At 31.4% G+C, this 12,691-nt stretch overlaps 1 protein-coding gene across 1 annotated transcript; it reads right to left on the minus strand.

The window, feature by feature from the left end:
* Window positions 1-4,263: 4,263 nt before the first annotated feature.
* On the minus strand, window positions 4,264-12,125 carry LOC139784836 (nose resistant to fluoxetine protein 6-like; the record flags this gene model as incomplete). Its single annotated transcript, XM_071724016.1, has 16 exons — window positions 4,264-5,479; window positions 5,669-5,882; window positions 6,132-6,855; window positions 7,200-7,434; window positions 7,520-7,662; window positions 7,798-7,972; window positions 8,140-8,266; window positions 8,335-8,433; window positions 8,508-8,593; window positions 8,669-8,834; window positions 9,026-9,239; window positions 9,334-9,564; window positions 9,866-9,972; window positions 10,100-10,290; window positions 10,364-10,608; window positions 11,846-12,125. Coding segments are annotated over 13 exons (2,229 nt in total), but the record flags the coding sequence as incomplete, so codon positions are not given.
* Between the last annotated feature and the right edge of the window lie 566 nt (window positions 12,126-12,691).

Here is a 12,691-nt window from a genome sequence, read left to right on the forward strand (position 1 = left end):
TGTGTAAACAAAACAAAATAAAATGACGTGAGATCCAGTGAATATTTTGTCGCGGGACGAATCATTTTTTATGTGGAATTATCTCAAAGTTGATAGTTTTCATATCAATTATATTACATTAAAATGCATAATATAATCGTAGATATGTATTTCTGATAAGTCATACTAAATATAATTTTGATAACAATTTGCATTATATTAATAACAAAGTATTTATATAGATATATGTAGGTATATGAAAGTTTGTAAAGACCAATGTTACATGCGCGGAACTTCATACATTTATTTTATCGAGATTGCGATACTAATTATGTGAAGAAATTATTGTTCTTTTTGGATCTCACGTCATTCAATCTGAATATTTTACTTGATATCTAAAGTGAGATTAAGTAACGATTCGTGATTTGGTTCGCGGTTCGGTTCGCGATTCGATTTATATTAAACATTGTTTGTCCATTCATTAATAAATAATTGATTGATCGAGTCATCAATTAATTTTTAAATTTCTGTTGTCTCGTGTTTTTACATTATATACTATTGAAATCCAGATAATCGCGACTGATTGTGAGATATAATCGCGACGATTTTTATTAGAACGCGATTAACATAAAATTCTTTCATTTCTTGATGATATAATTCTGTTTTACTTTCTATTACTGCTATAATTCTTGGACAAATAAATTAATTACGCGTATCTTTGTGAAATTAAAAGCAAAATTAAGTCAGACTTAATTGGTTGTTTATTTTTTCCGATATGATTAACGCGCGCTTATTAACGATCGCAACGATTCGTAATCGACCGTAACATTATAATCGTCTGCCGGCGCTGTTAATCAGCCGGCATTGAAGGAGTTTTTCTCCTTCTCATTTTCTGGCTGACATACAGCCAAAATGGATTTTGCCAGTAACAACGTAATAGGTGAGTTCAATGATCTTGGCCAGAAGAAACTATGGAAACTACGCTACAGCTTATAAGGTAAGGTCTATATTGACCAGAGAGAGAATTGGTTCGTAAGGTAATTAATTAACATACATAAAATAATATACAAAATAATTTGACACACCTTACACACCTGTTTATTTGCCCAAAGTAGGGCTATTTTCTTTATATTTTTTCGCATATGTGCGATATTAGAAAATCCCTTCTTAATTAAATCTCAATCGCGCGCATGTTAAAACCCTCAATTCTATATTTCCCAAATCTCAAGTGATCATATCACATTGAGGTATCCCGCTGAATTAACCAGCAAATCAGGTACCCTATAAATCGTGTCGCGGTCTGAATTAAAGATTTATATTAGATTTATACTAAATTGTAATACGGGTAGGTAGGACTATATATCGGAATATGGGTACACTGAGAGAAATTTGTTGGTGATTAAAACTATACTCGTTTTGTGAGACGTAGCATAGTGAACTTGTATGCGATATGTGGTTCATACATCCAAAATTCTGATAACGGCGCCTTAACGCGTCATAGTAGTCGATACAGAGACATTTAGTCATAGGTATCTAGACAGTTTGGTAATCTTCTCTAGACGTGTGGTACCGCGAGTCATTTCTATTCGTAACGCGCATCAAATGAATCGTATATTTACGAACACAAAATTTCGTAATGAGCCGGCACTGGTTTCTGACATTCACCCGACATTAAGAAATATTATATCATATATCCAATTCAAAATTTTATTACTCTTTTTAAACTGAATTTGTTTCTTCAGTTCTCTACGAGTAGGTAGGGATTCGGGTAGGCAGGGACAAGGGGATATAATTCGATAGTTAAAAAGATTGTAGACAAAATGATAGTAATTACTTTAATATAATAACTCAAAAAGTACATTAAATATTACTAATTTTTTATATTAAATAATTTTTATATTAAATTTGGTGGCCGTGAGCGCCCCTATCAAGACGGCAACACGTTCAGCTACGTTTCTCGCGAGCGCTCGACCGCGCCGACCTAAACGTATAAACAAATTCGGCAGCAATATTCATTGCCCATTGATCGACACTCTCACCGACGCCTCATCGGACAAGAGTTAGACGGGCATATAGTGGAGTGGCACCATCGCGACTCGCCGAAGAGTCGCATGGTATTTTTGAGGACGCATCCTCCACATACCATAGCTACCTCCAATCATATACTCCTCTCCATCGCTATCATCCCTGATCGACATCGACACACGCATCCCCACATTAAAATTTATTTAATATATTAAAAATTAATATTTTACATTAAATACTCTAATTTTTATATTAAGTAATACCAATTTTTACAGACATTATAAATATTATGTACTTGTATATATTGTATATCAAAAATATATATTGTAATATATTGTAATATAATTGTATTAAAATAATGTAGTATTAATTGTATAATATTAATTGTGTAAATGTAATCGGATGTGTATAATAAGACGGAAATCATGACGCGTTTGGTAAACCGTTTACTTTTTAAAACTTTAGTAGTTTTTATTTACTAAAAGATTGTTAATAAATTCGGGAGATCTTTCATTCAAAATTTTGTATTAGAAATTATTTACTACAAGTAATATAATTTATTGAATAAAAGTGTGAAAAGGTTCGATGTTAAGACAATGATCATTTACCTGTAAAATTTTTGCTCACAAAAGTCGACATTCGCGTCTTAGATATGAAATGACAAGTCAAATTAACATAGTTTTGCGAAATTTCGGATTTCAGATTATCATCCGTTATAAAAATCAGAATTTAAAACGTCATATTTTATGTTGTTCTCGATGAAACATTTTCGCGAATTTCGTATTATATTAAATATTTATTAAACAAATTCTCTTAAATTACGTTTGAAAATTTGCTCGTGATTTTTTGAAACTTGTAAAGTCTATCCCGCTGTTGAAAGTAAAACGGGAATTAAAGTTCATACGCGCAATCAATTATATCGTTCAATTCATTCGATTATATATGTAATTAAAGTCGTAGACGCGATATTGAGAAACGTTTAATGCTTGTGAAATTACATTTATTATCACGTAGAGAAATAATTATACGGAACTCGCGCGCGCGTTGCAACGAATATTATAAAAATTACATATCGGAATTGATTTGGGGTCGTTTTATTCGTCGCATATTTTTCAATCCATTGATCATTGCTTTACATCAAAGCTTTGTTTATTTTTTCGCGTATTGGTCATTTTCTTTGAGTTTCGCTAAATTTAGTATAGTATGACAATAATTGACACTCTCGTAATATAAATAATAAATTTATTAATGATCTTTTTGATTGTGATTGCTCGTGTAAATTAAAAATAAAGTAAAATAAACTTTGTACTATAGTTATATATATTCAATAATAAGAAATATTACATAATAGCCTCCCATGTTTTACATTGTGAGAATTTCGTTTTATTGTACGCATACCGAATGTCATACAAACCATGATCGGGCGCAAGGTCACCGCGTGAGATCTATGCATGTTGCGGAATATTAATCTGAAACCTACAAAATAAAGTCACAATTATCGTAAAATAGAGAATGCATCTTTTCACATGGATAATATTAACGAACAAATACATCAGTTTTATATATTATATAAATATCTATATAATGTACACAAATATTATCCTCTAAATTCTTATGGCACTTGTACTGCTATATTAGCAGGGCAACTGACAATGGCAATGTAATTGTACATTAAGCGTCTAAATGCCTTAACAGCTTATACAGAAATATTACTGTATGGGGCAATCTTTTGCGCCATGGTTTACATGTTTGTATGTAATAGCATAAATAAATAATTATGTTCAATAATTATTAAGCTAATCATACTTGATAAGTATTGATTTTATAAAAACACAGAAGAAGAATATTATATTTGACGCATGGCATTTGTTAAAAATTATCTTCTCGATCTAAAAATTACCTATTTCTTTACTACAAATAAAGTTAGAACAAATATTTGAACGTAGTCACTTTAAAAGTATTCTTAGAAAATGCATCTGATATATCTACATTTCAAAGCATTTGAAGAAATATAAGTTTATAAGTTCTACTTTAAACATAAAATTGTGTTTAAAATGGATTAATTATGAATTTATCATTTTCTTCCCATGAACTCTTCATTCAAGACGCCTAGTTGTCAAAGTACGTATAAAATAAATGTCAAACTTACCATATGTGCTAAAAAAAATGATAGAATAAAGTAAATCATAGATACCTAAACGTGATCACTTAAAAACATGATACAGTGTTTCATGATACGCGCATTATGTTTGCGTTTAAAGAACTAAAATTTAAATAAGTTGTATTTTTATAAATAAAGATTATTTATGTGATCATTAAGAGTATATGTTATTTTATAAGAATATAAGCTTCAACCTGATTGAATTTATATAAAATTGAAGAGAATTCTCGTATTCATACGTGAATATACGTTTCCTAGTAGAATTCTCTTGAAAAAAAACCTACTTCTCAAATGTATATATGCTTCCGTTTCTTACTTGTGGAAAGTGTTTTACTGTAAAAATTATAGATTTGTTTGAAGTAACAAAACGTCATTTTTTTAAGAACCTTATTATTTCATACAATTTTCATATAGATCCTAATGTCCATGTCTTTTACAATAAATAAGTACTATATGTATCTCAGGTCTATATTCCACTTCTTAGCAAGAACTATTCTTACAAATTATCTGTACAAGTTTCTTAAAATATAGCTTACTTACAGCTAGGAACTCGAACTGGAGCTTTACGTTACATTGAAGTGCATTAGCAAATAGTATGTTTATATATAGTGAAAACGAATCTATAAGCAATATAATACATATACAGAGTAAGAGTTAGAGAATAGAATTAAATTCACAGTTTACAAATAGTTTCGATTTACGCTGTACAAAATTAATGTATATAATGCATATAAACTATGTATATTCATATATCTATATATATGTATAGATTATAAATAATACTTTTCTAGCGTCTAACTTCTCTTTATCATCTTTCATTTTTCAATAACTTCCTGAAAGCTAGCGTCAGTGTTATAAAATATAAGAACGTATATGGGCAAGAAAATAAAATGAATAATGCGATAATGATTTTAATCCTTTTCTCGTTCGTTATAGCACAAATGTGTTGTTAGGCCAAACGTTCTGTATCTTACAGCCATGGGTGCCACGAGGGATCCATTCTGCAGAGATTGTCATGGCTATTGGCAGCGGCTACTAGTGTGCTGACCTTACTGTCAATGCCGTCGAAATTCGCGAGAGAATTTAGTCTACCGACAATCGCGTTGACCGCGTGGTTCACCATCTTTATCAGAAGTTCACCCTTCAGATCGGTCGGCGCTTGTGATGTGCCCTCGGCGTCTTCTTGCCGTTTATGGTCCGCGATCACTTCATCCCGCAAAATTGTGCGAAGTATATTAGCATGCAGCTGGAACGTGGGCTGAACCAAACAGCGCGCTGTGGCGATCGCGCTAGCGGTCAATGGTCCGCAAACTCCTGCAAAAGAATTAACATCGTGAAACCTGAAAGAATTTGGCAACCGTCTGCACAGTAACGAATATCGGATTTACTACAAGTATTTCTATATAACATTTGAATTTATCCAAGCACAAGGGATGTCTATATCAAGATATCTTTTTATTTTCACGTCGACAGACGAGAAGATTGAGATTGTGTCTGACTGACCTATAGTTGTGAGAAATTCGAAGATATTGGGCGTCAAGCGGAAGGGTACCGGTCTCTTTGCGTCTAACTCTCCGGAGATGTCATCGATGTCGAATTTGAAATACGCGATGTTGATTAGACCGGAATCCTGATGCACGTACATCATGTCGGGATTGAGTCGCGTAAAATGAAGTACGTATTCGGCAAAGCATGTCAGCGACAGCTGCAAGGTGAACTAAAAACAGAACGATAAAGACACGATGAAAATACATATGTTGCATTGTAGTTTTTTACATCAGCAATAAAGAATATTGAGGATTTCATGATTTAATCTGTTTATACTAAACATACACTTTACGTTGGTTTGTGTACGACGGCTTTAATGTGCACTGAATGCGCACCAGCTCTGCCAGTGAAAAACGCTATTAGAAATCAAAGAACGTTCTGCTTAAAACATTAGCATATAGAATTCTACATTAATTACCTTTTAATCTCACTCGGTCTCTCGTTCAAACGATGGCTTGGCGCAAAAAGACAGGAAATACCACCATGTTTCTTGATCTTTTCGCGATTTTCTGCCGATGTTAAGGCCCGTATTCATAGCCAGTTTTATAGATGTTAGCCTTACATTTATAGAAATAAACCTTAAGTCGTAAGCAAATAAACCAATCTTCGATTACTGCAGATGCGGGTTTAATGTGAGATAATTTTTCATTTTGAAGACTAATAATAAACCAACAAACGCTAAAATTAGACCAACAATCATCAGCAAACGATTACGCATCGATTAGACCGTTTTTTAATTAAAAATGAGATTTTTCCGGCTAACTTAACGCTAATTTTTCTTTTTTAATTAAAAAAAAAATTAAGAACCAACAAACGTTGTAATTAGGCCAACAATCACCAACAAACGACCAACAAACGATTAAAAAAAAAAAATTAATAAAGTCGAAGTTGACCGGCTAAGTTACCGGAGCTACCGGTAGTACCCTTTATATCATTAACATGCTGAGGTTAGTAGTGAGGTTAAAAAATGTTGAAATGTAAAAACCCACTTTTAAGGTATAAAGGCAAATGAGACATCAGAGGCCGTATATAAACATCGGCTAAAAATATCGAAAACCGGCAGCAAAAATGTGAAAAACATATATATAGTTACCGAGCTCGCAGTGCGACGTTGCCGTGTTTTTAGGGTCGAACGCCAAGATCTGTGAGAATGCTGCAGTTTTTATTTCTTTTCTCAGAAACTAGTCAGTGAATCATCGTGAAATTTATTGAGAATCTGTGCCAATGTATCCTCTATACATAGTAATTTTTTCAAGAATTGTTCTCTATTTTTTCTTTATATTCTGAATGCATATATTTGATAATCTGTCAATCTCCATAAGAACTCATACGAAATTAAAGTTAATAACTTTTAAACGGGTCAGACAATCGATCGCAAAAACACAGGTTTTTGGGATATATAAGTGCACAATCTCTATAAATTTCACCTTCATCCCTCTATTTTGACTTAAGCGATATACATCCTTAATAATCAATTTTACTTTACCTCGGATCTTGTAGTCTATATTATTCAATCGTCCTAAAACTATTGGCACGTATTGTATAACATTAAATCATTAAAGGTATGTGGTTTGTATACAAGATTCCATTTTCTTTCTATATGGCTTATTGCGGTACTTAATAAACATTTTCATTAACGAAATGTAGGGCATCTCGAACATCAAAGATAATACATAGGAACAAAGGTAAGTGATTATAATGTATCCCAAAGTCATAATAATCTGGAACCATAAGTTAAAAAAAATTAATGCATTTTTCACGATATTCCTCTATTAATGCTGAAATTTCAAATATATGTATACTTACACGGGACAGAAATTCAAAATGAATCGACGTTTCACTATATAAATGAATCGCTTGTATGATGATCGGATTTAAAAGATAAGCGCAGTATGTGAGCCTGCTAAGAGGAATCCAGCCCTTGAATGAGAGTAACTGATTAAAGATGCCTATAACAAAGCAAGCATACAATGATAAAAATGATGTTTTTAAACTATGACAATATTTAAAATATATCACTAATATATTAAAAATATGCCGATTTTTATATAATGTATTTATGTATTAATGAATAAAAAACGAACCTCCGTGTTTAGTGGAACATGCTATTACAACGCATGCAATACATGTGCCCCAAAGTGTTCTGTTCAGTGCTACATAAATAGAAGTAGCTAGAACGGATCTGTATCGGTAGTAAGACAAAAATAGTACGAATACTTTGCAAAGAATAGCCAGGCACCAACACAAAATTATATGTTTCTGAAATGTATGTCAAATTAATATAATACATTTTCATTTATGCGATACTATATAATTAATTTATATGAAACTAGTTAGTTTCTATAGAATAAGTTTATATATTCCATAAGTATTTTAATGACTATTTATTTTCAATATGTTATATAAAACAAAAAAATATACTTTACCTTTTTCAAAACAAAATTATTCTTTAAATGTAAAATGCAACCCGTAATTATCCCAATAATAAATGGATTCATTCTCATCCATGGTGGGATATAAAAGATATCTGCAAGATTGTTCTGTCCATCAAATCTGTAACAATAAGAAAGAGCATCCTCTTAACTTGATTTCTCAATAAGTAAAATACTTTAGTAACTTACGTCGCGATATATTCGTAAACGTGTGAAATATAACCGTTAAGAATAACCGAGCCTATAATTAAAAGTGCACTCAATATCGTAACAGCGGCATAGAAGTATCTGAAATTTATAATATATTTATTCAAGTATACTCGAAGAAGACATTAACTATAATAGTTGGTTAATTAACATACCTTATAGTCGAGAAAATGAAAAACAACGCCATAGCGATTACATAGAATTGCATATCATTGGATAGATACCAACTCCAACTCATGCACTGTAATGCAATAAAAATTTTAGAAAAGTTTTATTAGTATAATTTCAAATTGATCTTAATCAAACGTGTTCGTACCATTTCATCCATTCCAAAGAAATTATGTATGTACAAAAGATTTCTCCACCAATATTTCGCACAAGTTTCGTGCGACCTTTCGTACATGTAAGATTGTGATGTTTTATTAAACCAAGCCGAGCTTAAATCCGCTATTCCTATCACCGTCACGTAAGTCGGTGTCAGCCTTAAAAAGAAAAATTTTATTACAGACGCGTGTAAAAAAAAGAGAGTTAGTATTTAGCTTACATTGAAATCAATATTCAAATTTCTTTGTAACATATTCTCTTATTTTAATTATTACTACAATAATTTTATTATATTGTTTGTATTGTTTTTTGTGTTCTTCAAACATATCATCATATAATAAAAACTTACCGAATATATCTTTTTATTACGTGAACAAAGAATTCAATTAATTTTTCTCCGCGACTCATTGGCTTTGGTACTTCGTTCCTTTTAACTTGTAAATACATATAATTCAATGTCATTAAACATGCGCTTGAAAAAAAAAATATATCAACTGCTATGACTCCCATGTCAATCATGTATTTATAACTGTCAATGAACCTCCACAGCCCTACTTTATTGTCTGTCAATACAAAACAATTTTCGTTATGCGTAAAGAGTAAAAAAACAAAAGAGCTAAAAATGTCTATTCTAGAGATTTATTATAAATTACTTACCGAGAGAATTAAATGTATAATATACACTATGGAACATGATTATCGAACACATGCTTAGCAATTTTAAGCCGTGAATAACGGGTATTGTGCTGGCGTCTAACTTTGTGCTAAATATTTTTCCGGTATTTGTGTAAGCGGAAAAACATATTAATATTTCTCCAATTTTACTTTTCCGATATAAAGACCAATTTACTTCTTTTATTTCTATTTCCTCGGAGTTATTTTCAATACCTGAATCATAATTTGACGTCTTTAGTAGTAATACAAAAATCAAAATGCTTTAATTAAGTAAGATTAATATTAAACAAAGGAAATCTATACACGCGAATAAGCCATATGTACACAAGATGTAGCTACAAAATATATTTTATAATTAATTATTAATTACTTAAAGAAATAACTGATTGCAAATTATTAATACTTTTAACACTGAAGACGAAAACTTGATTTGTAGAAAATTGTAGCATATAAAAACAGTAAAAAGTCTGTTGTAATGGAAATTATTTCTATAAGTTTTAGATATGACACTTACCGTTATCAGTTTTATTCGTCTCATTTTTCTTTACATATTTTTGATACACAAATATATCATATATCGTTCCGATTGCTGTCATGAGAAAAGAAAGCCCTAAACCAACACTGCAATAGAATATTTCTTGATTAATTCTTCATATTCTTTCAAAGGATTAAGATTAAAATTACTTATAATATTATTAAGCTTTTCTGTTATATAATATATTATTGTTGTGCATTTCTGGAAACGTACCAGATGAAACATAACACGCTATTAGGTAGCCTTTTGTTATCGTCATTTAGATCTTTAACTTCGATTAGCTCAAAGTCCGCGGAGTAGAGATCATCGACGATAACTCTGTCACGAAATATTTGTTTCAGAATAACGCTGAGATTATTTATAGTGCATGATGCTGGTAAACAGAGTCCGAGCGTAATCACATTCTAAGATAAAACTTTCTGTATATATTTAAATATCAAACACATCCTTTATCACATAAAGATTTTACAAACTTACCTCGTCAAACATATTTACGTGATATTGAATAGTACTGTTGTGTCTCAAATAAGCTACAAAATAGTTTAATTGATAAGGCGGAAATTCTTTCAAATCGCGATATAGCGTGTTATTTAATATTCTCCGCTGTGAGGTCTGTAGAGGAGCCGTATTCGTTGTATCTAAACATTGGGTACGACTGCCCAGCCAATAATTATTTCCATAAAGAAATCCTGAATTAAAGATTCCACCACTGGAATCTAATACTAAAAATAAAAATTACAATGTTACTACTTATGCAAAAACAATAAATAACTAATTTTTACTTATAATTAATTAATCACGCATTGTTGCTTCCTCATTACAGGAAGCTGTTTTCGTAAACAAATTTTATTTTAGTTTTCTGTGCCAATGTGTTTAGAATGTTCTAAAATTACATTTTTACAAAATGTGTGTGTGTTTAGATATCGGACTCAATTTGTTTTTAAATGCAGAGTATTATTAAATAAAAGTTGATATTTAATTAGGCGAGAATCGGTGAAGGGGTTCATTTTTTATAAAATTTTGAATTTTTTGAGAAATGTCTGGTAGCTATAACTTGCGCAAATTTTGAGATATCGCGCTATTTTTAATTCTATTATATTCTTTTCTACCCCTATTTCATATATAGTACTTTAAGATTTGATTAGATTTAGCTTTATACGCGATCAAAGGTCCATATGCGAAGTCCATATTGGACCATGTAGCCTGAACTCCCAAAGTCAACATCGATTTGACGCTGCGTCGATTGTGAAACCCCACTTGGGCTACTAAGCTAACCAACTAACTAGTTGGTGTATTGAAAAGTAGATATATATACAATTTTATGTTTTAGCGTAAATATGGTTTCAACCGTCGCTTGTTATTTATTAAAAAGTTATTAACAAATGTAATTGAGAAATATAACAGTTTGTGACAATACTAAGGGTAGTAATTTACTGATATGTGTACTTATTTAAAATGCATCAATGCAGCTTCGCTAAATATCATTTGCCTAACAGCGGCTCAGTTAAATAGCGTTTGCCTAGGAAAGTAGCATTTGAACACAAAAATAGATGGGCAAAAGCCAATTTGACTAAGCGGATAGCATTTGTCTGGTCAAAAGCTATTTTCCTAAAATAACTATTTACCTACGACACATATATATATACACATATATAGAACATATATTCGGTTTAAATGATACATCGTAAATTATAAACATGCAATATGATAAACACAAATGCAATCTCTTAATTTATTACACTAATATTTTCGTAAATACTATTATTAATTTAAGATTAAAAGATTAAAAGATATTAGCTAGTCAATATATTTAATTTAAATAGAATTCAAGAATTGTAAAATTGATCAATTAAAATATGCAATACAAGCTAAAGATGAGTAGTTGTTTTTTTACTAGCTTTCTAGATTTTAAATTGGAGTAAATGGAGTTAATAGCGATTCAGTTATAATTTTACGTACCTTTCAAGCTCCACAGTATTCGTTGATTGACAGCGTCTCGGAAATCTTTCAATTCATTTCCGCATGTAGTTGAGTTCAGAACATCTGCCTTGCAAGCAATGGCATAAGCAGGCAATGTCTGAATACTATTCAATTCATGTGCAGAGAATAACGCTAAAGTCGTACAGATGCAGAAAATATACGTAAGTTCAATTGTTATGCACTTTTGCTTCCTTCTCGTTATCGTGGTAAATATCTGCACCAATGGTAAATATGCATAAAAGATCAGTACTCGCCAATTTTATCGCCACTTAAATATGTTGTAGAGGAGGTTTTTCTGAGTAATTCTACGCACAAAAAGTGGGGGACGACATTGATTTACAAAATGTAGCAAATTAAAGTTTTACAATTTTAATGCTAAAAGAAGTAATTTTCTGATATATGTGTGTATAGACATGTAGGCTACCGCCCCTCCCCCGCAGGCAGAGGTGAGTGAAAGTGGACCTCGGTTCGCGTGGAAATCGGTAGCGGTGGTATCCCTAGATGGAAAACTGGGCTCCGTCTTTCGGAAATCGGAAGAGACGTTAAACCGTTGGTCCAAAGGAAATGGTAATGGTAAAGGAGGAAATTATAGGGTTGGGTACGTCCTTTCAAAACGCCCTTTAAGGCCCCTTCGGGGTATATAAAGTATACATCTTTAAGTTTAAGTTTTTCTTTAAATAAGGGCGATTTAACAGAAAATAGAAAGTTAATCAAATTTCAAAGTGAAATTTCACTCGCTAACTTACTTTCATTCACTTCAATTTATTCAACTAACTTTCTTGATTCACAAGAACCACTTTTACATGCATCAGTGTATTTTCCTTG

Source organism: Temnothorax nylanderi, unplaced genomic scaffold, assembly GCF_030848795.1.
Source record: "Temnothorax nylanderi isolate EJ_2023f unplaced genomic scaffold, tnyl_v1.0 TNYL_tig0688_pilon, whole genome shotgun sequence".
NCBI classification, from domain to species: domain Eukaryota; kingdom Metazoa; phylum Arthropoda; class Insecta; order Hymenoptera; family Formicidae; genus Temnothorax; species Temnothorax nylanderi.